The 25814-nt window shown below is 42.5% G+C and overlaps 1 protein-coding gene across 4 annotated transcripts in view; it reads right to left on the reverse strand.

The window, feature by feature from the left end:
* The window catches only part of ola1 (Obg-like ATPase 1), a 270802-nt gene that overhangs the window by 220100 nt on the left and 24888 nt on the right, over positions 1-25814 (reverse strand). For 3 of the 4 annotated variants that reach the window (XM_069935751.1, XM_069935755.1, XM_069935756.1), the window contains exon 3: positions 20683-20846. The exons of the other annotated variant lie outside the window; for it this stretch is intronic. In XM_069935751.1, coding sequence (XP_069791852.1) covers positions 20683-20709 — 27 coding nt within the window. In that variant the 5' untranslated portion in view covers positions 20710-20846. The remainder of the gene's footprint in view (positions 1-20682; positions 20847-25814) is intronic. 4 annotated transcript variants of the gene reach the window in all.

The raw sequence follows: 25814 nt of genomic DNA on the forward strand, positions 1-25814 counted from the left end.
GGGAAAAGATACCTGAACACATATTATATAAATGGGACGAAAAATTGGTACAACATAGAACTTCTCCAGTATTACACCATCTCCTCAATATATGGAAGAAGATTCATGTAGAAAGAAATAAAACAAATTATCAATTACCAAAGCTAATATTGACGCAAAATAAGCTACTCCCTTTTACAATAGACAACCTTTCCTTTAGAAAATGGGAAAAAAAAGGGATTAAAAGAATAGAAAATTGTTTTTCAGGAAGTAGATTCTTATCCTTTGAACAAATGAGAGATAAGTACAATATAACTGGAGATACAGCGCTGGCATATTACCAACTGAGATCCTACTTGAAAGATAAATTAGGAAGCAATTTGAGTTTACCAGAGGGAAGTAACCTTGAATATGTGATTACAGATACAATGTTAATCAAAAGATTTATAACAAATATGTATATTAAACTGCAAGAAAAGGAGAATGAGGAAACAAATGGTAAAACTAAACAAAAATGGGAACAAGATTTAAATATAAAGATAAAAAAGGAAACATGGGAGAAATTATGTTCTGGAATGATGAGAAATACAATAAATACGAGGCTGCGTATGATACAATATAATTGGTTACACAGACTATACATTACACCGCAAAAGTTAAATAAATGGGACCCAACAGTATCTGATAGATGTTTTCGATGTAAAAAAGAAAGGGGAACAACAATTCATGCAATCTGGACATGTGAGAGAGTAGAAAAATTTTGGGATGATCTCAATCAGATATTAAATAAAATAACAGAAAACAATATACCAAAGAATCCAGAGATCTTTCTCCTAAGTAACATAAAAAATAAAGAATTTGGAATTGACTTGGAAGATGCACAAAAAAGATTTGTTAAGATAGCCCTAGCCGTAGCAAAAAAATGTATTATGTCAACCTGGAAATTGGAAGATAATTTGAAAATACAACAATGATATATAGAAATGAATAAATGTATTCCATAGAAAAAATAACATATAGTTTAAGAAATAATATTGAAATATTCGAACAAGTATGGGAGCCTTACATTAAATACAATAGCGAAAACCTACCGGGGACAAACATTACCTAAGTTGATGGAAGGAGAAGGAAAGAAAAGAATGGACTCTGTAGAATTTCTGGTGTATTTTTGTTGAATGACAACATTGTATGACTGAATTAATGCAACCTAGATTGTCTACCTAAAATGGATGAGAGGGGGGGGTGGGGGGGTGGCTTGGGAGGAGGGAGGGGGGGGAGAAAAAGTCACTGTAAATGTGTGAAAAAGAAAAAGTGTATATCATGGCTATTGTGATTTATGGTGTGAAAAATAAAAAATTAAAAAAAAAAAGACTATGACGTCGTCAGAAATGTTGGCAACTCCAGGAATGCCTTGAATCACTCGATGGATTTCATACTGGTAGATCTCCGAAGCTGCATTAATTCCAAATTATAGTCTCTTGTAACGATACAATCCACAGTGAGTCACAAATGTAGTTACATCTTGGGAACCTGGATCCAGCTCTAATTGATGATAGCCCCATTTCAGATCAATTTTTGAGAATATCTTACTGGTAGTTAGTTCTTGAAGTATTTCCTCCACTGTTGGTATAGGATGTCGTTCTCTAATTATAGCTTCATTGGCCATTCTCATGTCTACACATAGTCTTATGTCACCCTTTGGTTTGGGCACAATCACTACGGGACTGACCCATTGTGTCGAATGTTCCACCGGTTCAATAATGTCTTGTTCGATCAATTCTTTAATTTTGGCTTCGACTTTCCCATGAAGTCCAAACGGAGTTCGGCGCATTGGTTGTGCCTTGGGTTTGACCGTTTCATCTACCGCTAGCTTCAATTGTCGACCTTTCAGCTTTCCTACTCCTTGGAAGACTACGGGGAATTCTTGCTTCATATCCTCGTATGACTGAATTGAATTGACACAAGCTCCAATATGAAGTATTGCCAGGTCTTGCGCTGTGCTTCTACTCAGCAATGGTTCTCCCTTCTCTTCTATGACCATAAACTCTGCTTCGGTGTACTTATCTCCAGCTTTAACAGTTGCAGTAAAACATCCAATGGTCTGCAATGGCTTGGTTGCTGTGTATGGATACAGTTTCTTGGAACACTTCTTTGAGGTACAGATGATCTTTTTCCTTTTCAACTTCTCCCATAAATGTCGATCAATTACATTACTGTCACTGCCTGAGTCTACAATGACCTGAACTGTCACTCCACCAATGATCACTGGGACCTTCTCATGATGTACTTCATTCAACGTAAATTGGTAACAACTCTGTTCCTCCTGGGTATCATCATCGTCACCGTCTATCTGGCGAATGGTATCTTTCTTTCCAGGATACTTTCCTTTCCCCCAGACTTTGTCTTTGGAAGTTGTACTCTTCCTCTTCTGGTCTGCATTGGACTTGCTTTTGCACTTCTTTGCAAAATGGTCCTTACCTCCACACATTCTGCAAACTTTGCCTTTGGCTGGGCAATATGGGTCTTTTCCAAAGTGACCTCGGTTTCCACATCGATAACACTCCACGTCCTGTGTCAACGTATATCTTGGCTGATTATGGTGATGTGAGAGCCTCTTAATTTGCTGGCTTGAGTTGTCTTTCAGGGTCATGGTATGAAATTGCCCTTCAACAGCCTCTAATGCAGCAGCAATGGTTAAAGCATCGGTGAGTTCCAACTCACTCCCTCTTTCCAGTAGACATCTTCTGAGTTTATCTGATCTACAGTGCTGTACGACTTGATCCAATAATTGGTTGTCCAAATCAGCTGGCATGTAATTGCATCCAACAGCTAGCTGGCGTAGTCTCGTCACGTACTGAGCAATTGTCTGGCCATCTTCTTGTCTCGTTCTCCGAAACAAATGGCGTTGAAATGTAGCATTCGGTGTCACTACATAGTGTGAATTTAATGCATCTACCGCTTTCCGGTACTCATCCTTTCTTCCAGTATTTAAAAGTGTTTTAAATGTTGCCCGGACTGCAGGTCCAGCAGTGAAAATAAGTAACGCCCTTCTCTGCACTTTTTGTTCAACCGTACCGGTATCTAGAAATAGGCCATGACTGTCGGCATAGGATTCAAATTCTTCCAGCCATGCCTTCCACTTCAAACTTACAGTGCTTGCATCACCAGTCGGGTCAAAATGAGCAATTCCACTATGTATTAGAAAGTCACAGTTTGCACCAGCCATGAGGAAATATTCCAGCCCAAAAGTACTGAGTCACAGAGAAAATTCTTATCACCTTTTTTTTTTTTTTTAAATTTTTTATTTTTCACACCATAAATCACAATAGCCATGATATACACTTTTTCTTTTCCACACATTTACAGTGACTTTTTCTCCCTCCCCCCTCCCTCCTAAATTCTTATCACCTTGAAGTTGTCTGTAATCCTCTGTAATCTTGTTTACTCTTTAATTTTCTTCAAGCTTCTTTCATCCTCATCGCCAATGTCACATTTGTGGCCCGAAATGTGAAGTTAATAAAACATTAAACACAAGTTTATCAGGTAAACTTCTTAGTGTCCTTTGTTCTCTTGCTTGTGTTCTTATCTCTCTCATACCACATGAATTCAAGTACATCTCATACATATTCATTATCATGACAAGTATCACTTTAATTTCCATATGGGATGAACAAACTGCTGCAACCCAACAGGCTAGACATCAATCCACAGACACGTGGAGCTGAACAGTACGACCAGTGGATAGAGTGCTTCTCAAACTTTCTGGAAGTCGCAGTGGACCTTGTGGACTCGGATGAGAAGAGGCTCAATGTCCTGTGAGTGAGACTCAGCCGCCAAGCATACCAGGTGATCAGAAACTGCACAACCTACCCAGCTGCAATGACTGAACTCCACAATCTCTACTGACCCCTGGTGAACGGTTTACTCATGATACCTCCTGGCGTTGAGGAAACAGCTGCCCAGTGAGTCTATGGACAACCTGCACGTCCTGGGGAGAGACTGCAGGAACAACATTTGGACCTCAGTCTCTGCAGACCAATGTGTGGAGGAGTTGATTCGGGATGCCTGCGTGTCTGGAATGATGTCCGACTACATTTGTCAGCGACTGCTTGAGGAGGACAGGCTGACTCTGAAGAGAGCCCTCCAGTTTGCTAAAACGCTCGATGCAGCCCAACATAACGCTGAGTCGATTACTGCCGGTAAAAACAGGTCCTCCATGACCCCACCGCCATCGAGCACCAAGTCTTACTTCTGCAGCCAGCTGAAGCACCCCTGACGGCTGTATCAAGCGAAGGAAGCCACCTGCTCGGGGTGCAGGAAGAGAGGACATCAAAGTCCAAACCCTCCCAATTGAGCAGCACCATGTGCACTTCCAGGGGCGGCCCATCAACCCAGACAACACTGCCAGTTCCGAATGGCTTGAACATGTGTGCGACCCAGGAATCACTATCTTACCGGACGTCACTTCCACCTTCCTGGACAACGTCACTTCTACCTTCTTCCTCCACTTCCTCCTCCTGGAGGATACCACTTTCTCCTCCTGGAGGATGCCACTTCCTCCTCCTCCTCCTGGAGGATGCCACTTCCTCCTCCTCCTCCTGGACGACGTCACTTCAGCTTCTTCTTCCTCCTCCTTGCCTGGTATGACTATGTGGTCAACAAGGGGGTCGCCATCTTACCAATCTGCCCCCCCACGATAATCTAGTTCTGGCATCGACATACTGAGCCAAGGCAGCCCTCACCTGATTGCCCACTCGTTGGAGATTGAGGTAAACGGGAAAAGAACTAACTGCCTGTTTGACAGTGGGATCACAGAGAGCTTCATCCATCTGGACACTGCCAACAAACTTTCTCTCTCCCTCTGTTAGACCAATGAGCGGCATGATCTCAATGGCTGCAAAGGACCAATCTGCTGAGATCTGCAGGTATTGTATTGTGCCGTTAACAGGGGTGGGGGGGGGGTGCAAACATTATGATAACTTTCATTTCCTTGTTATGCCACAGCTCTACGCACTGATCCTCCTGGGCCTTGACTTCCAAAGCCAGTTCAGGAGGACCACAACCGCCCATAAAAGTATACAACTACCAGCTTTCGGCCCCACCCACCCGGCAGCCAGCCCAAACCTGCAGCCTCTCCACCCAACCCCTCCATCATTAGTACCTGTTGGCTAGAGGCATAGCCACTAGTAGGACAACAAGCTGCAACCCCAGGGGAACTGCCAGGTAGAGAGAGAAAAAAAACCACTGTGTGGAAGGCGGTCCTCCTGTCTTAAAAGGCCTGGCAGTATCCCATTGACAGGAAGTCCTGCCGGAAGCACTCCATGTTATCCGATCCCTCCTATCCACCGCTACCAACATGACCCCACATGAATGCGTTTTCCTTCCCCAGGAAGTCGGCGACCAGAACCACTCTACCTCCCTGGTTCTCATCTTCAGGACCCATCCTGCTATGGAAACATGCGCAAGGTCATAAGACCAATCCGTTGGTTGAATAGGTACAACTGCTGCATGCCAACCCTCAGTAAGCCTACGTGGTTTTCCCTGACAGCCATGAGGACACAGTCCCTGGCACATGCCGGAGACCCTGGCACATGCCGGAGACCCTGGCACATGCCGGAGACCCCTACCCACTCCCTAATCCATTCAACCCAGATCCTACCTACACCCCCATCACCCCCCTCAGGGACACATAGGTTAGCGACATACCCCAGGCCCCTATGCCACACATCCAGACCCCCTTCTAGCTGCTCCGACCACCATGACTGCCCCCACATACAACAAAGCCCCACCTCCAACAGAGATTGCCCTCCCTCCCCAGTCTCAGGACACACAACCGGCAATCAATCCGACCAATACACCACCGGCGGAACTGCTCAGGTCACTGAGGCAAAGGAGATCACCCGACCGGCTGAGCCTCTTGAATTTTAACCCGGCAGGGGTTTTGTTCTAAAAGAGGGGGCGAATGTGGTAATACGTATGTATGACTGTGTATGGGTAGCTGGCCTGCCCACTGATGACTCCTTTTGTGCCCAGGCCATAAAGGTCGACCTTCCTCCTGTTCTTCATTCAACCACATGGAATTGGGCCAGCTACAATCTAAAGTGTATTAAAGCCTATCATTTCTTACTCACTGTCTTTGGAGTTATTTATAGAGCATATCAACCAGCCATTCTCAATGGGGGCCATATGCCTCCCCACCTGGGGGCCACAGCACATACAAATTTTTTTGCAGTCGGTAGGAGAGAAGTATGGAATAAATCAATTAAACTTGACTGCTTCACAGAGAAGGTGGGGGGGGGGGCAATGAACTTTGAGCAGAGTCCTCACCAACATTTTTTCCAGCTACTACATGGTCTTCCAATATTGATGAAGCCGAATATACAAAAACCCTTTTGACCATTCAACCTACTTGTGACTCCACTTTCAAGTTACTATGTACCTGTACACCAAGATCCCTCTGCTCTATAACACTCCCCAGATCCCTACTAATATTAGACTTCTCAAATTGCAACATCTCATATTTCTCTGCATAAAAATCCATCATTCCTTTGCTCACCTGCTGCAATTTTGGGCAAATGTCTTCATTATCTGCAATACCCGACACTTTAGTGTTATCTGCAAACTTGCTAATCAAGCCATGTTCATCTACATTTTTAATATCTCTTCTTTTTCTTTGGCTTGGCTTCGCGGACGAAGATTTATGGAGGGGTAATGTCCACGTCAGCTGCAGGCTCGTTTGTGGCTGACAAGTCCGATGCGGGACAGGCAGACACGGTTGCAGCGGTTGCGGGGGAAAATTGGATGGTTGGGGTTGGGTTTTTCCTCCTTTGTCTTTTGTCAGTGAGGTGGGCTCTGCGGTCTTCTTCAAAGGAGGTTGCTGCAAGCCAAACTGTGAGGCGCCAAGATGCACGGTTGGAGGCGATATCAGCCCACTGGCGGTGGTCAATGTGGCAGGCACCAAGAGATTTCTTTAGGCAGTCCTTGTACCTCTTCTTTGGTGCACCTCTGTCACGGTATAGATCTAACATATTTATATATAATATAAACACAGCCGAAAATTATTTCTGGGTTGATGAAACCATGTAACCATCCCAAAATATTTACCTATATTTATTTAAAATTCTATCTTTATGTATAAATGTGATTATTATGTATTGTGTGTGTAAATGCATATGCACCATGGTCCAGTTCGCTTATCATACAACAGATAGATGCCATCTCACTGGCTCCACACAAAGCCCTGGAACACCTGGAGAGCAAAGATGCATTCATCAGCATGCTCTTTTTCAACTAGTTTGACATTTAACACCATTATCCCTTCAAAACTGATCACCAAACTCCAAGACCTTGGAGTTAACATCGACTATGTATCTTTACCTTTGCTTTATAAAGCACAAGCCAAACTACCCGCCTTGCCCTTAGACCTGCTGAGCTTCTCCAGCAATTTTTGTTTTTTTTACTTCAACCACAGTGTCTAGAGAATTTTGTGATTTTCCACTATGTAAATAGTTCATGGATTTCCTCACCTCCAGACCATAATCAGTGAAGATTGTTAGGAACTTCTCCGCCACAATCTCCATCAGTACCAGAAGACCATAGGGCTGTGTTCTTAGCCCCCTATTTTACTCACTTTACACCTTCAACTGTGTAGTTCAGTACATCAATAACACCATCTATAAATTTGCTGACAATTCCACAGTAGTGGGTTGTTTAAAGGATGGGGATTAGTCAGTTTACAGGATTGAGATTGAAAACTTGACTGGATGGTGCACCAACAATAACCTTGCACTCGATGCCACCAAAACTAAGGAGCTGATTTTGACTTCAGGAAAGGAAAGCCAAAGGTATACGATCCAGTGATCATTGGGGAAATCAAAGGTGGAGAGGGTGAGCACATTCAGGTTCTATCACTATCTCAGAAGGTCTTTCCTAGACCCAACACTCTAATGGCATCATGAAGAAAGCACATTTCCTCAGCAGTTTTTTGAGGTTTGGTATGACATCAGAAACCCTGGCAAATTTCTACAGAGGTGTGGTTAAAAAGTGTGCTGACCAGCTGCATCATGGTCTGGCATGGGAACATCAATACCCCTGAGGGAAAAGCCCTGAAAAAGGTAGTGGACACAGCCCAGGTCATCACAGGCAAAACCCTCCCCCACTGAGTACATCTACAGGGAACGCTGCCGATATAGAGCAGCAGCAATCATCAAAGACCTTCTCCACCCTCTGTTCTCACTGTTTCCATCAGGAAAGAGGTATCGGTGCCACAAGACTCGCACCACCAGGTTCAGCAACAGCTGCTACCCCTCCACCATCAGACTCCTCAAGGAGAAGCTCAATCAGAGACTCATTGAGGGACTCTTACTTGTGCACTTTATTGATTTTCTTTTTGTTCTCTTTGTATTGCAGTTTGTTTACATTTGTTATCTGTTTACATTTCTTTGTTTACATGTTTACGCTCTGTACAGTTTAATTTTTTGCACTACCAATAAGTGGTAATTCTGCTGTTCCTGCAGGGAAAAAAAATCTCAAGATTGTATGCGATGTGAGATATGTACTCTGATAATAAATCTGAAATCTGAGAAACACTGTTTCATCTTGCTGTATACGCTAGTCAGTGTTTAATAAACTTGCACTTGAAACAACAATAAGCCCAGCACTGAACCCTGTGGGATCACGACGAGTCACAGGCCTCCAGTCTGACAACAACCTTCTTTAGCGGCTCACTGGAGGCGTAATCAAACCAGTTCGGGAGGTTCTGAGTGGCGTCATGACATCACAATGTGATGATGTCATTTGGAACGCGCAGGGTTTTAAAAAGCTGCGCATGACTGAGTAAATGACTTGTACTGAACTTCTACTCTACTACATCTGATCAGTTTCTCATTCTTCAATTCACACTGCGACACAGTTGCTACATTGGTGACCCCAACAGGCCCAAACAGATTTTGGACCCAACATAGACAATGTAGAGGTTTCGCTCAAACTGTTTGTCTTTTGGACCACTCAACCTGAAGTTTGGTTCGGGCAGGCTGAGGTGCAGTTCCACATTCACAAGATAGAAGTGGACGCTACTAAGTATTATCATGCCCTCCACTAGGACACGCCCAGTCAAATAGTGGATTTCCTTCAGGACCCACCAGTTCTTGGCAAGTACAAAGCCCTAAAACCCCTCCTCTGGATTTATGGTCTCTCACGATGCAAGCAAGCTGCACGCCTCCTCCCTAATTGATGGCCTGGGGGACCAAAGCCCTTAAGAGTTAATGAATGACATGTTGGCACTGGCAGATGATCATAGCCATTGCCTGATCTTTGAGTAGTCGTTTTTAGAGCATATGCCAGACGATATCTGCCTCATGTTGGTTGATGAGGACTTTGATAACCCTCGAACAGTGGCTGCCCATGCAGACATTCTGTGGCGCATGAAACAGCAAAGTGAAAGGCCCACAGAAATTAATGCTGTCACATCCAAAGGCTCAGGCTCCATGGGTATCGGTGATGAGGGTACATGTTCTCTGGACAAGCATGGCTCCGTGACAATGGTTACGGCGGCTGGCCACTGTAACAGCCTACTCTACATCTGGGACAAACTCTCCCAGTACAAATTTCTAGTCAACACGGGTGTGGAAGTTAGTGTCCTTCCTCCTTCAGACTTCGATACTCGAACCAGGAGCATGGTTCTGACACTCACTGCAGTGAAAAACAGTTTGATTCATACGTACAGCACATGGACTATACCCATGAAATCTGGGACAACAAGTTCACATAGAAGCTCATTCTTGCTGCTGTGCCCCGGCCATTGCTAGGTGCCAACTTCCTCAGAGCCCACTCACTCATGGTGGACTTAAAAGGGCACAGGTTGGTGAACACAATGTTCCAGACTTTCCACCATGGAAAAGTCAAACTACCCACCTCGCACCTAGTCACTCTTAATTCTCAAACAACAAATTCGCCAAACTTCTTGCAGAGTTTACAGACATTGCCACACCCAAACATGGCATCGCACACCAATTGTCATCCAAGGACCTCCTCTATACGCCTGAACCCAACACCTGCCACATGACAAGTTGCGGCTTGTAAAACAAGAGTTCCACAAGATAAAGGAACTTGGAATCATATGCAAGTCTGATAGCCGGTGGGCTTCCCCACTACATATGGTGCCCAAAGCCATGGGAGGCTGGATACTTTGCAGGGATTACATGCATCTCAATGACGCTACCACTGCAGACCACCACCCTGTGCCCCATATACAAAACTTTACAGCTAATTTTCATGGGGCCAGGAGATTTTCTAAAATTGACTTGGTGTGTGGATACATGTATACCCGAAGGATGTGCCCAAGACCACCATCATAACACCATTTGGCCTATTCAAATTTTTTTTTTTTTTTTTTTTTAACTCTTAAATGCACATTTTATTACAAAAATTTCATATAAATATTAAGAAATACATGTATATAATAATATTTATTCATGTATGTAGTTTTTAAACTGCAAATTTGTATTAGTTTTGTGATGCGCTATCAAGCAGAAAAGCAGACACAAAGTATAAAGTCTGTTCAACAGGCTTTGTTCCACATAAACTTCCACAGAGCTAGCTGTGTGTGGCTGTGCTGGCTCTCAGACTGACCTCGAGGGGCCGGATTCAGCTTACATCCCGGAGGGTGATTGGCAGCTGACCGGGTGGGGCTTGGTCCATTCAGGTTGGCTGATTGACAGCCGGCCAGGTGTTGCCTTGTCTTCCAGTGCTCTTCTGCAGGTACACAGAAGGCTAGTGGTGTATCACCACAAGTTTCAACAATCAAAATGTACACACACCATATATACGCATGTAATAGTTGAATTTTGTGGACCAATTTTTAGGATAAAATTTAGGGAGTCAACTATTACGTACATATATACTGTATTGTATTCATACCAAATATTTTCAATCACAAGCCACCCTCATTAAAACTACCACTGTACGATTCCTGTCTCAGACAATGTATTTCCGTGAGCCGCACATTACATGTCAAAGAGCTGCGAGTGGCTCATGAGCCACAGTTTGGCCACACCGGGCATAGAGATTGAAAATCAAAAGATTGCAGATGCTGGAAATCTAAAATAGAAATAGAAATTGTCAAGAAACATGATCATTTAAAAAAAATTTTTGGACTCTTATTAAGTGCACTTCTATAATTTTAAACTGAAAATTTGTTTAGTCTAATATCTGTGCTTGCTCATGGCTTTTTTTGGAAAGATGTTGGCACTTTTAACATTTTCCTAATATGAACAGGAACTTTATGCTAATGACCAAAGTGTCTGTGGTTGATGGAACCTTCAGACAGAGGAATGACAAAGCATTTAAAGCATTTGAGCAAAATTTTAAATTTTAATTTTAAATTTAGATATACAGCACAGTAACAGATCCTTCTGGCCCACAAGGCCGTGCTGCACAATTACACCCAATTGACCTCATTGGCATCACTTCACTTTTATTTGCATTGATCTTGTACCCCAATATTTCTCCATATTCCTTCAATTTCTTTTTTTTCTTTTTAATTTTTTTATTTTTCACACCATAAATCACATTAGCTATGATATACACTATTTCTTTTTCACACATATACAGTGACTTTTTCTCCCCCCCCCCCCCCTTTCCTCCCAAACCACCCCCCCACCCCCCCCCTCTCATCCATTTTAGGTATACAATCTAGGTTGCATTAAGCCAGTCAGACAATGTTGTCATTCAACAAAATTACACCAGAAATTCTACTGAGTCCATTCTTTTCTTTCCTTCTCCTTCCATCAACTTAGGTAATGTTTGTCCCCGGTAGGTTTTCGCTATTGTATTTAATGTAAGGCTCCTATACTTGTTCGAATATTTCAATATTATTTCTTAACCAATATGTTATTTTTTCTAATGGAATACATTTATTCATTTAAATTTGGTAGTTTCTTCCTTTTAATTTGGTTATGTATTCCATTAATATTTAAAGACATATAGTTCAGCGTAGCCCTTTTATATTTTGTTTATCTTCTCTTTCCGTTTTTCCATCATTACCTTTCCTCCTTTTCCATTTCTGTTTTCTTATTTTCAACTCTTTATAAGACAACATTCCTACAACATCTAACATTTTCCTTATTCTCCTATTTCTATCTTATTTATCCCCAATCTCCCCTTCACCTCCTGAGTTGTCCTTTATCCCTTGTCGGACAACCACATCTCCCCTCTCCATTTGGATTTGCGAATCCACTCGCAAGCGTCAACTGATTTTGCAGTGACCGCTATTTCCTCCCACCCCGCCTCCCCCAGAAAAGATTTCACTTTTCATATGTCACAAAGGTCACTCTTTTAATTCCCTCCTTATTCTCTCTATTCCATTACCTTCCCTTATTAATTCTTGTCTATACTATCTATATTTTCCTCTAAGTACAGATACATTCATGTATGCTCATTGTCTCTATTCACTCTTATACCTCTTTACCCGCATACATATCAATCGTGATCATTTTTACTCTCATTACCCGTCTTCATCCCTCAGTCTATTTTTGTCTTTACCCACATACATATCAATCGTGATCATTTTTACTCTCATTACCCATCTTCATCCCTCAGTCTATTTTTGTCTTTACCCACATACATATCAATCGTGATCATTTTAACTCTCATTACCCGTCTTCCTCCCTCAGTCTATTTTTGTAATTGTTCTGCAAATTTTCGTGCTTCTTCTGGATCCGAGAATAGTCTGTTTTGTTGTCCTGGAATAAATATTTTCAATACCGCTGGATGCTTTAGTATAAATTTATACCCTTTCTTCCATAAAATCGCCTTTGCTGTATTGAACTCTTTTCTCTTCTTTAGGAGTTCAAAACTTATATCTGGATAAATGAAGATTTTTTGCCCTTTATACTCCAGTGGTTTGTGGCCCTCTCTTACTTTTTCCATTGTCTTCTCCAGTACCTTTTCTCTTGTAGTATATCTTAGGAATTTTACTACAATAGATCTTGGTTTTTGTTGTGGTTGTGGTTTAGAGGCCAATACTCTAGGTGCCCTTTCTATTTCCATTTCATGCTGTAGTTCTGGACATCCTAGGGTCTTAGGGATCCACTTTTTTATAAACTCCCTCATATTCTTGCCTTCTTCATCTTCCTTAAGGCCCACTATCTTTATGTTATTTCTTCTGTTATGGTTTTCCATTGTATCTATTTTTTGAGCTAGTAGTTCTTGTGTCTCTTTAGTTTTTTTATTAGATTTCTCCAATTTCTTTTTTAAGTCTTCTACCTCCATTTCTGCTGCTACTGCCCGCTCTTCCATCTTGTCCATTTTTTTTCCCATTTCTGTTAAGGTCATCTCCATTTTATTTATTTTCTCTTCTGTGTTGTTTATTCTTTTTCTTAAATCCTTAAATTCCTGTGTTTGCCATTCTTTAAATGACTCCATGTATCCTTTAATAAGAGCAAGTATATCCTTTACCTTGCCTATCTTTTCTTCTTCTATTTCACCATACTCTTCCTCTTCTTCTTCCTCTGGGTTGACCATCTGTTGTTTCTTTGGTGCCCTTTCCTCCTCTTCTTTCTTGTTTCTATTGTCTTCTGTGGTCTCTTCTTGCTGCAGGTGTTCTGCAGCTGTCGTTGCCGGCTGTGGAGATCGACACCCCAGCTGGTCCCCCCTCCCGTCGGTGTGTTTTTTTTCATTCGCATCGCGCATGCGCGATTCCTCGCGCATGCGCGGTTGCGCACTTTTACTCGGCTCAGCGAGCCATTTTTGTAGTCCATTATTTACCGACCTGAGGGAGCGGGTTTCTCTCTCCGCAGCGTGCCTCTTCGGACAGGTAAGGCCTTCACCTTTTTCCTCCTTTGTCTTCTCTTCCTCTCTTCTTACCGTTGCTTTCGATTTTTCTTTTTTTTGTTGCCATCTTCTTTCCACCTTTATACTCACTTTTCTGTAACTTTTATTTCTGTGCCTTTGTGTTTTCCTTTGTTTTTCCCGACTTTTCTGGAGAGGGCTGGAGTTCACCGTCCGGCCACTACTCCATCACGTCGGCCTATTCAAATTTTTGAAGAGGCCTTTTAGGCTCAAAATGTCTGCACAAACACTCCAGTGACTAGTAGACGAATTGGAGTATGGCATGGACTTCCTTTTTGTATACTTTGATGACAAACTTGTCACCAGTCACTCCAACAAAGTGCATCTGCAGCATCTGTGTTTACTCTGCCGCCAAGAGCAAATTCAGGCAGTCCTCTATCGAGTTCTTGAGACATCAGATCAGTAGCCGAGGTGTTGTTCCACTACAATAATGAAGTGGAAACCATCCTCAAATTCGTGAGGCCCGATACCATCAAAGGACTCCAGGAATTTGTGAGAATAGTCAATTTCTATTGTTGCTTTCTACCCTCTGCAGCTCATATTATGAGAGCCCTCTTTGACTTCATGTCCAGCAATGCCAAAGAACTCGAGTCGACAAAGGAGACAACAGTAGCATTCCAGCAGACCAAAGATGCCCTAGTGAGGCGACATTGCTGGTCCATCCACAAGTGGTCAGATACTTGTGCTATTTTTTGGAAGGCAGGAACTTCACGGTTTTTACTGACCACAAACCGCTGATCCCTGGTCAGCCTGCCAGCAACGCCACCTATCTTATGTATCCGAGTGTTCAACCAGGATTAAACACATCTCCAGTAAGAGTAATGTGGTAGCTGTTACCCTGTCCCGCTCCTTCGTTCAAGCAGTACATGCCCTCTCTCCGGGTGTAGACTACCTGGCACTCACCAAAGCTCTATGCCAGGATGACAAACTCCCAACTTATAGAACTGCTGTCAGGAGCCTGCAACTTGAGGATGTAGCATTTGGGCCACAAGGCACCACTCTCCTGTGCGACATTTCCACAAGTCAGCCTCGCCCTATCGTCTCGGCAGCGTGGAGACGTTACATTTTCGATGCCATTCATGGACTGTCCCACACTTCAATATGTGTGATGGTCTGCCTGATAGCCAACAAGTTTGTATGGCATGGACTCAAAAAGCAGGTCACGTACTGAGCAAAGACATGAATGGACTGCCAATCTGCAGAAGTGCAAAGGCACGTGAAGGTGCCGCTTCAGCCTTTCCAGCCACCTCAGCACAGATTCGACCACATGCATGTTGGCATTGTCGGCCCATTTCCGGTGTCACAAGGGTCACTCTAGATACTTGTTAACAGTCATTGACAGATTCACTAGGTGGCCAGAGCTTTTATTTCTGCCTGGGTATCTTGGTTCAGCCTACCCACACACTTCACCTTCGACAGAGGCCCACAGTTTACCTCCGCACTCTTGGATGTTTTGCTGTGACTACTGGTAATGCAGCTCCACCACATGATAGCCTACCACCCACAATTGAATGGCCTGGTGGAGCGGTTCCATAGGCACATGAAGGCTGCACTGATGGCTCGCCTCCAGGGACCTGATAGGGCGGATGAGCTGCCATGGATCCTCCTAGGAATAAGAACAAAACCAAAAGTAGATCTCAATTCCTCATCGACAGAGTTGGTTTACGGAGCCCTGCTCATTGTACCTGGGGAGTTTGTGTCCGCAGTTTTTCCCACATAGGGTAGCTGAGATACAAACCAGAGAACATGGGTTAAGGGTGTGACAGAATATAGATATGTTTTTTGGAGATAACTTGGGAAAGGTTTGTTAGTGTATGTCACATACAAACACTTTAAAACAGATCTTATTTGAAATACTGAAGCTCTGCTAATGCTAGACATGTTGGGGCCTCAGAGCTTTTGCAAAAGCGTTGGAGAATGCCCAAGAGACTTCACTAATGGATTGTTGTTTACAAAAAGGCAACAGATGAAAGAGATTGTCAGAGCCGCATTTTGTCTGGAAGAGAACTTGCTGTTCTAAGAGAGTCATGTGGTTTTGCAAGCAGAGAGAGTAAAACAGGCTTTCTCTCAGAGAGAGACAAACAGACAGACACATAGATCAGTTCTACAGGGTTACAGTCAGCAACAGCAGCTGGGACTGGAACAGGACAAGCTGGAAAGCTTGTGGAAAAACCCCATTTGAAAGACAGGTTGTGAGTTTTTAGTTCAGCCTGGTCAAAGCCCTTGTGGTTCATGCAAGAGGAGAGGACTGACTGTCTAATGTCTCTTGAAATAAGAAAAACAAGAAGGAACTCTGTGATGACTTGAAAGAAAGAGGTCATCATCTGGTGAACCCTGATGTGGCAAGTTTCTTCAGCAAGACATTGAAGCGGCTGGGTGTCAATCGTACCACAAAATCTCTCTCTGAAAACCAACAAGAACCTTCCTGAGCAGTAACCATTTACTTTTCAAGCACCATAGCCTGGTGAACTTTATAAATGTTAAATTCTGAGCACAGTATAAGAATTGCCTGAAACCAGTGAACTTGGAGGAATGAGAAGTGAGATTGGACTGTGAACCAAAGAACTTTTCTGATCTTACATACACGTGCGCTTAGAATTAGAAGGGGGTTAAGTTAGGTTAATTAAGTCAATAGTGATGAGTTAAAGTGTGATTCTGTTTTCATGTTTAAAGCTAATTAAAAGTAACTTTTGTTTAAGTAACCATTTGTCGGTGAATATCTATTGCTGCTGGGTTTTGGAGTCCTCTGGTCTCATAATAAGGGTAAAAGGAGAAAAGTCTGGGGGAACATCAAGGGAAATTCTTCACACAGAGTGGTGGGAGTGTGGAATGAGCTGTCAGCTGAAGTGGTGAATGTGGCTCATTTTTAACATTTAAGAAGAATTTGGACAGATACATGGATGGGAGAGGTATAGAAGGCTATGGACTGGCTGCAGGTCAGTGGAACTAGGCAAGAAAAAAAATGGTTCGGCTCAGACTAGAAAGGCTAAAAGGTCCTGTTTCTGTGTTGTAATGTTCTATGGTTCTATATAAAAATAAGTTATTTTTTGAAAATTTTATTTATTAGTATCTTCATACATTTCAAATTGACTTGCTATAACATTACATAATCGATACTAAATAATTTTCAATTTTCACCCCCTCACCTCTCACCACCCCTAACCCCTACAGAAAGAAAAAAAAGAAAGAACAGGTTCGTAATAATTATAACCACGTTAATAATACCATAACATATTTCTTGATGAAAGTACCTCATTTTCAGGGAGGGATTGGATTAGAAGGTCTGGATTAGTCTATACTTATAAATCTTATAAGGCTCCCATATTTGGCAAAATTTATCATAATCATCTCTCATATTATAAGTAACAAGAATGTATTCTTTAGTAAATATTGGAGTCTTGAATGGTCAGTGTGAGCAGTTCCTTTGGTAGTTCAGCAGTCTCACTGCCTCTGGGAAGAAGCTGTTTTCTCAGCCTGGTGGTCCTGGCTCTGACACTCCTGTATATCTTTCCCGACAGGAGTAGCTGAAAGCTGCTATTTGGGGTGGTAGGGTCCTCAGTAATTTTGTGTGCCCTTTCTATCCAACTTCGACAGTGTCCTCGGATATATCTGATCAGGCCCAGATGATTTGTCAGCCTTCATACTCGTCAGGACTTTCAGCACCTCCTCAACCATTTTACTGACTGTTCACAAGACATTACCATTGACTGTCCCAAGTTCCGCATCCTCACATCTTTCTCTACAGTAAAGTGAGTAGAAATACTCATTAAGGACCTTGCCCATCTCCTGAGGCTCTACCCAGAGTTGACCGCATTGATCCCTCAAGTGTTCCATCTTTTTCATTGGTTTCCCTTTATATAATTATAAAATCTCTTGGGATTATCCTCAATGATATCTGACAGAGCTATCTCCTATCCCCTTTTGCCCTCCTGATTTCCTTTTTTAGCTTGCTCCTCTTTTCCCAAAACACCTCCAGGTATCACTTTGATTCTAGTTGCTTCTACCTACCCCATGCCTCCTCACCCTTGCCCAGAGCCTGAATTTCTATTGTAATCCAAATTTCCCTACATTTGCAGATCTGACTCTTCACTCTAACAAGTACATCCAGATTCTGGATTCTTGTCAACACACTTTTAAAGACATCCCATTTTTCTAATATTTCTCCTCCTTCAAACAAATCTTTTGAATGAACTTGCAAAACAAGCTCTCCCCAATTAACTTGATCTAGTTCTTTCCTTGTACCTTTAAAGTTGGCCTTGCCGTGATTCCACATTTTAACGCATAGTCCCACCCTGTCTCACTCCAAAGCTATTTTAAGCCTAACAGTTATGGATCCCCAAAGACTCATCCATGAACACTTCATCCACTTGTCTTTCCCAATTTCCCAAGACTAGATCAAGTGTAGCCCTCTACTGTGTGTGACCCTCTGCATATTATGAGAGGAAACTTTCATGAATGCATTTGACAAATTCCATCCTATGTAAACCTTTTGGACTTTGACTTTCTCAGTGGAACAGCAACCTCTGAGCATATTTGGTTCTCTAATTCCTGTTGTCTGTTTGGGGGCCTGTAGTCCACTCTGCCTCAAGAGTTGACCTGACTATAATGTCACCTCTGACCAATGCCATAATATCCTCCTTAACCAATAATACAGCACTCCTCTTTTATCCCTTCCTCCATCCCTGCTGAAACATCTGTTCCCTGAAATGTTGAACAGCAAATCCTGCCCCTCTTTTAAACAGGTTTCATGTACCAGTCACGTGTTTATCCATGCCCCAAGTTCATCTGCCTCACCTGACCAGCCTCTAATGTTAAAATAGATGCAATCCTTCCTCGCTCCCTATCTTTTTCCTGTCCATTAAACTTTCACTCATCACCCTCCATACCATCCTGCACAGGATCCTAACCCTCTGCAAATCCAATAAACTCACCACGTAGCCTTAGCAAACCCACTCAGGTTCAAGTGGGACCTATTTCACTTGAACAGGTCGCCTCAGCCCCCAGAGGAGACCCCAAATATTCCTGCACTCACTCCTCAGCCACAAATTCATCTGGCCTATCTTTCTCTTCATAATGATAATGAGTTTATTGTCATATACATTGTACAATGTACAGATGCACCTAAATTCGTTCTTGCTGCAGCCCAAACAATACTTTGTTCAAAAGAAAAATAGTAATTAAACAAGAAAATCTGCAGATGAGGGGGGTTTGGGTTATAACCAAGAAGCACCTGGGCTTTGGAATTTGGAAAAACAGATAGATGGCTGAATAAAAAATTGGCGGGGTGGGGAGGAGGAAGTGGAAGGGAAGGAGGAAATGAAAAGGGGAGGAGGAAGGCAAACAGGTAAGAGGTAATAGGTGGAAGGGTAGAAGAGAAAGAAACTGAGAAGTGATATGGCTAGAAAAAAGATAACCAACTTTTCGTGCCTGAGCCTTTCATCAGGAATTTTACTGAGTATACTCAGTTAAATGAAAAAGATGTGATAAATTAAAAAGTAACTTTGATAGTACAGTCCTTCGTGCTGTGTCAGATCAATCCATAATTAGTGTAGCAAGGCAAGTTCGAGAGCATGATAGCTATTGCAATTTAATATCAAATCTGCACCATTCCTTAAAGCTTTCATCTAATACTGAAGACAGGAATAGATAGTTATCTATGATAGAATTAGCCAGAGAAAAATTATTGTAACCAAAAAATTTCCGAAATTGAGCCGATATTCTCAATCTAATTCTCATAATTGGAATAACTTGTGCGAAATAACTTTGCTTCTTTTGAACAACTGTCAGTTAAATTTAAGCTCTCCAATAGACATTTCTTTAGATGTTTGCATGCTAGGAATTGTGATCAGTCTAAATTGAATGTTTTTCCTCAAACAGCAGACTCAAATATTCTTGATATACTTTTTTATGTTCAATTTTGAAAATTTCTGAAATAGAGAAAGAGTTCTCTGGGCAGATGAGGGGAGGCATCGAGCTGTGTCTAGGGGTATCAAATTTTTTTCTTTCCAGACACTAGTGGGGCGCTACTGAAATGAAGGAAACGGTTTGACGAAGTGAAAAGGGTCCTGCGAAGCAAAGGGGTGGAATATCAGCTATTGCACCCAGAAACGCTAAAAGTGCTATTGTTCAGGGGGAAGAGATTGGCGGGGGTGGGGGGGGGTGGGGGAGAAAGAGAGAAAAAGTTCTATTCAGAGGTAAAGGAGGCAATGAGATTTGCCAAATTCCTTGAGGTTACCAGGGAGGAGGGGCAATAAGCCAGGGAGGAGGGCTGTTAGCTGGAGTGTATGAAGGTTTTTGTATTCATGTAAATGAATTTTATTGTTTATTAAGTTCTGTCTAAAGTGGCATTTTGTTGTTTCTAGATGTATATAGTTGTGGAGCTCGGGGATGATGTGAGGGGGAGGGAGTAAGATGGGTGTCGCGGGCACACCTAAGTTTGGTGTGGGAATTGGCTCCAAACAGGTTGTTAGTGGTGCCAGAAAGGGAAGGGGGTGTCTAGGGGGATGGGAGGAGGAGGAAAGGTTGTATGGGGGAGATATATTGTTTTATTTGCCAAAGATGGCTTTCTTTTTAATTTTTTTTAATTTAATTTTTTTTAATTTACGCAAGTTCTGGGGGGCGGTGACGTCTGCATCCAAGATCTGTGGGGGAAAAAGGACTGGAAGATATGGACCAAAGGAAGATCAGAAAGGGGGGGGAGGGTAAAGATATTAGGAAGACCCTGAGGTGAGGAATGAGATAACTAAGGTGGTAAGTATGAATGTTAATGGGATCAATGGGATGAAAAAGGGGAAGAGAGTCTTGGCACATCTTAAAAAGACACAGACAGGCAGAGTATTTTGACAAGAAACTCACCAAAGTGGGTAGGTCAAGTGGCATCATCCTCCTTCAGTTCCAGAGCCAGGGGAGTGGCTATCCTGACAGAGAAGAATGTTCCAGTGGTGGTCCAGGGGATGGTCACTGACCCCGCGGGGAGATTTGTGATGATGCATTGTCAAATATACTCAGAATCCTGGAGCCTGATAAAGTATATTCCCCAAATTACAATGAAGATAAGTTCATACAAAATATATTTTTGAAAGTATCGGGGAGGCGTGGGGGGTGGGTGGGGGAAGAGAAGGTGCTGATTGGAGGGGATTTCAATTTTTGTCTGGATCCAGCCATGGATAAATCAACAAGGAAGGTCATGGAGACTAGGGCAGCTAAGTCCACCCTGGCCTTCATGAAGGAGCTGAATCTTATATGGGTCTGGAGGAGGCTGAATCCAAGAGTGAGTGATTATTCCTTTTATTTGCTGCAATACGATTCTTACACTCAGATTGATTTTTTTCTTGGCATCAGTCCAACTGGAGGGTCGGATAGTGGAAGCCGAATACAAGGCGTGGCTGCTGTCAGACCATTTGCCTTTGGTCCCATCAATTTTAATGCTGGATAAGCAGGACCCAGTGTATAGATGGTGCCTGAACACAATGTTGTTGGGAAAACTGGAATTTTGTAGCTTTGTGAGATTTGTTCTGTGAGATGAACTGTCCGTCTACTGAGGATAACTTCCAGATAATGGGAAACATTGAAGGTTTATTTAAGAGGCCAGATAATTGGGTACACCAAGAATGTTAAAAAAGAGTATACGAGAAAGGTTAATGATCTGGAATTGGAGATAACAGAAATGGAAAAGGAGTATCAGAGGTTGGGCACGGAAGAGAAATATAGAAATTTGGTGAATAGAGGCTCAAGTACAATATGCTGCAAACATATAAGATGGAAAAGTTGATTCTAAGATCTAGACAGCAGTACTGAGCTGGGGGAGAAGGCCCATAAAGTCTTGTCCTCGTAGGTGAGGGTGGAGGAGGCTTCCAGAACAATCAACATAATTCAGACAAGGGAAGGCAAGATCTCATACAAGCCAAAAGAAATAAATGATGTATTTAAAGAATTCTATGAAGAACTTTATAAATCAGAGTCAGGGGAGACCCCACCAAAATAGATGAGTTCCTGCACCTATTGGACTTACCAATTTTAGGAGAGAAGGAGCGGGCGGGGGGGGGGGGGGGGGAAGAAAGATGGCTTCCCTGCCAAATTTACTCTGTACCCCAAAACCTTCCCATAATCCTCCAGTATGGTCCTCAGCCTGGCCAATGAATCCCTGGAATTCGTCAAATATACTAATGCATCAGCAAAAAGGCTGATTTTTGTACCAACCTCTTCTTGCTCCATTTGAAGGTGGTGGAGATGCATATTCTCCAGGAATCTTTCTCAACAGTGATCATTATGGTAATACCAAAAAAAAACACAGGGATCACCAAAACCTACCTCATATAAGCCTCTCTCATTGCTGAATGCAGATTACAAAATTATTGCAAAAGCATTGGTGAACAGGCTGGCGAAACACCTGCTGAAGTTAACAAACCTAGATCAGGTGGGTTTTGTAGAAAACAGACAATTGGTGAATTACATAGCTAAACTGCTAAGTGTTGTACATCTAGCACAGTCAAGAGTGGACCCGGGAGAGGACATAGCTTTGGTTGCGGATAAGGCCTTCGACGGAATGGAGTGGGATGTTCTGTTCAAGGTACTGGAGAAATTTGGACTGGGACAGACATTTATCAATTGGGTTACGGCTCTTTACCATAAACCTCAAGCCAAAATTATTACCAACGGGCAGATATCTTCAGTGTTTTTCTTGAACAGGTGAAGTAGACAGCGTTGCCCTTTGACCCTATGGAGCCGCTGGCAGAGGCTATTCGGCAGGATCCAGACATAAGGGGGTTCAAGGTGGGACAGGTGGGACACAAAAATCAGCCTTTTTGCTGATGCATTAGTATATTTGACGAATTCCAGGGATTCATTGGCCAGGCTGAGGACCATACTGGAGGATTATGGGAAGGTTTTGGGGTACAGAGTAAATTTGGATAAGAGCGAAGTTATGCTTCTGACAAAATGGGGATTATGATCAGTATCAATGCAACAGTGAGTCGGGTGGCTGAGGGAAGGCATAAAATACATGGCAGTCAAAGTAGATAAGGACACGTAATTTGTATAAGCTTAATTATTTCCTTTGCTCCAGAAGGTTAAGGAAGACCTGGTCAGATGGAGGACTCTGCCCATTACATTGATGGCCAGAATCAACTGTGTCAAAATGAAGGTGATGCCAAGGCTCCAATATCTTTTCCAGTCATTATCCATTGCATCGACTCTGAGCTTTTTTTAAAAAAAAGTGCTTAACAAAGTGTGTCAGAAAGTTTCTGTAGAATGGGAAAGTGGCTAGAATCTCCATGGAAAAGTTAACATGAGATTATAAATTGGGGATTTTAAATTATCTGACTTAAAAAAGTATTATTGAGCATCCTATTATTGCCATTCTATTTGAGGGAGAGGGGGCCCCAGCATGGGCTACATTCATTAGGTGAAGAGATAGCCGAAGAATTTATTTATAAATGGGATGCAAAACTACTTTTAAAATGGATAACCCCATCCCAAAACATGTACTTCAGACGTGGAAAAGGATAAAACAAGGTATTGATAACCCCCAAAATGCCCCTGATTAAGAATAATTTAATTCCCTTGACTACACCTGGTGCTAGAGAGGGATCAGGTGTATCAAGGATTGTTACGGTGGGGGGGGGGGGGGGGGGTGTGATGGCTTATGTCTTTTGAGCAATTGAGAAATAAGTATAATTTGTCCACAGAACTTTCTTCTGCTATCTGCAAATAAGATTTTTTTTGAGGGAAAAATTGGGACCAGCAATGACCCTGCCTAAATGTAGTGACATGGAGATTCTAATTGGAAAGAGGAATGTGTGTAAATTTATTCCTAATATGTATTACATATTCCAAATTGAAGGTCCAAAACAAGGCTTACAATCTCGATCAGCATTGGACCACCAAAGTACTTTGTCGTGTCACCACCCCCCCCCCCCCCCATCCCCCGGTCTACTCACTTTACACCTCTGACTGTGTGCTTGGTATAACAATAACACCATCTAGAAATTCGCTGATGATATCACGGTAATGGGTTACACAAGTCAGCATACAGGAGGGAGATTGAAAACTTGGCTGAATGGTGCACCAACAACCACCTCGCACTCAATGACATCAAAACCAAGGAGCTGACTGTGGAGTTCAGGAGGAGAAAACTTGAGGTGTAAAATCCAGTGATCACTGGGGGAAATCAGAGAAGGAGAGGGTGAGCAAATTTAAATTCCTGGGAACCACTATTTTGCAGGACCAAAAACACGAATGTCATCATGAATAAGGCATGTTAGCTCCTCTATTTTCTCAAGAATTTGTGGAATTTTGGTATGACAATGAAAAACTTAGCAAACCTCTACAGGTGTGTAGTGGAAAGTGTCCTGATTGGCTCTACAATTGTAGAGAGGGTGAGAGGCAGAAAGTTAAATGTGGAAGATCTCTGAGATGCATTTATTTCAAAACAAGGAGTGTGGTAAACAAGGTGGATGAACTTATGGTGTGGATTGACACGTGGTGTTATGATGTTATAGCAATTTGTGAGACGTGGTTGAAGGAAGGTTGTGAATGGCAGCTAAATATTCCCGGATTTCGCTGCTTTACACATGACAGAATTGGTGGGGTACGAGGGGGAGGTGTGGCGTTGCTTGTCAGGGTGCTGAGGCAAGATAAACTGGAGGACTCATCGCACGAGGCTCTGTGGGTTGAACTAAAAAATAAGAAAGGTGAGTCTACAAATATAGGGGTATATTATAGGCCGCTAAAAGAGGATAGGGAACTGGAAGAGCAAATGTGCAGGGAAAAAGCTGAGATGTGTCGTAGAAATAGGGTTGTGATAATTGGGGATTTCAATTTTCCTAACATTGATTGGGAAACACAATCAGTGAGAGGGCAGATGGGTTAGACTTTTTACAATATGTTCAGGATTGCTTTTTACAGCAGTATGTTGAGGTGCCTAATAGAGGGGAGGCAGTGTTAGATCTATTGTTAGGGAATGGAATAGGGCAGGTGATGTAAGTGTGTGTTGGTGAGAATTTTGGATCCAGTGATCATGCTTTAACTTAAATATGGAAAGGGATAGGTCAGGTCCGAGGTTGAAGGTCTTCGAGTGGGGAAAGGCTAGATTTGAAGAAATGACAAGGGATTTGCAGAAAATTAGATGGGCTAATCTTTTTTCTGGAAAGAATGTAGAGGAGATTTGGAGGGTATTTAAAGAAGAGATATTGAGAGCACAGGATCTTTATGTGCCAGTCAGATCGAAAGACAAGGCCTAAAACTTAAGAGAACCATGGTTTTCTGGAAAAATAAGGAAGTTGGTTCGGGATAAGAGGGGGGCATTTACTAAATTTAAGAAGCAAAAAATGGATAAGATGTATGATTATTACATAGATTGAAGAAAAAACCTTAAGAAGGAAATTAGGCAAAAAGAAGGTATGAGGTGTCAATAGCTGATAAGGTAAAAGTAAATCCTAAGGGTTTTTACAGATATGTGAATACTAAAAGGAGGGTTAAGGATAGAATAGGACCCCTGGAAAATGAGAGCGGTGAACTGTGCGAGGAACCATATCAGATGGGAGAGATATTAAATGATTTTTTTCTCATCTGTGTTCACGAAGGAAAAGGACATTGGACTATGTGAGATAAGAGAGGCAAATGGCTTAGTTATGGAAAAGATAGGGATTAGTAAAGAGAGGGTTTTGGAGCTTCTAGGGTCAGTAAAAGTGGATGTCTCCTGGTCCTGATGGGATTTTCCCCAGGACGTTAAGGAAGGTCACGGAGCAAATAGTGGAGGCACTGTCAGTGATTTTTCAATGATCACTGGAGGAGGATGTGGTGCCTTGGGATTGGAGGGTTGCTAATGTAGTTTTGTTGTTTAAAAAAGGGACGAGGTGTCGGCCAAGTAATTATAGGCCTGTAAGCTTGACTTTGGTGGTAGAGAAAGTTATGGAGGGTATTCTTAGAAACGGTGTGTATAAATATCTAGATAAGGAGGGATTGATCAGGAGAACCCAGCATGGGTT

The sequence above is a fragment of the Narcine bancroftii genome, chromosome 4 (assembly GCF_036971445.1).
Source record: "Narcine bancroftii isolate sNarBan1 chromosome 4, sNarBan1.hap1, whole genome shotgun sequence".
NCBI classification, from domain to species: domain Eukaryota; kingdom Metazoa; phylum Chordata; class Chondrichthyes; order Torpediniformes; family Narcinidae; genus Narcine; species Narcine bancroftii.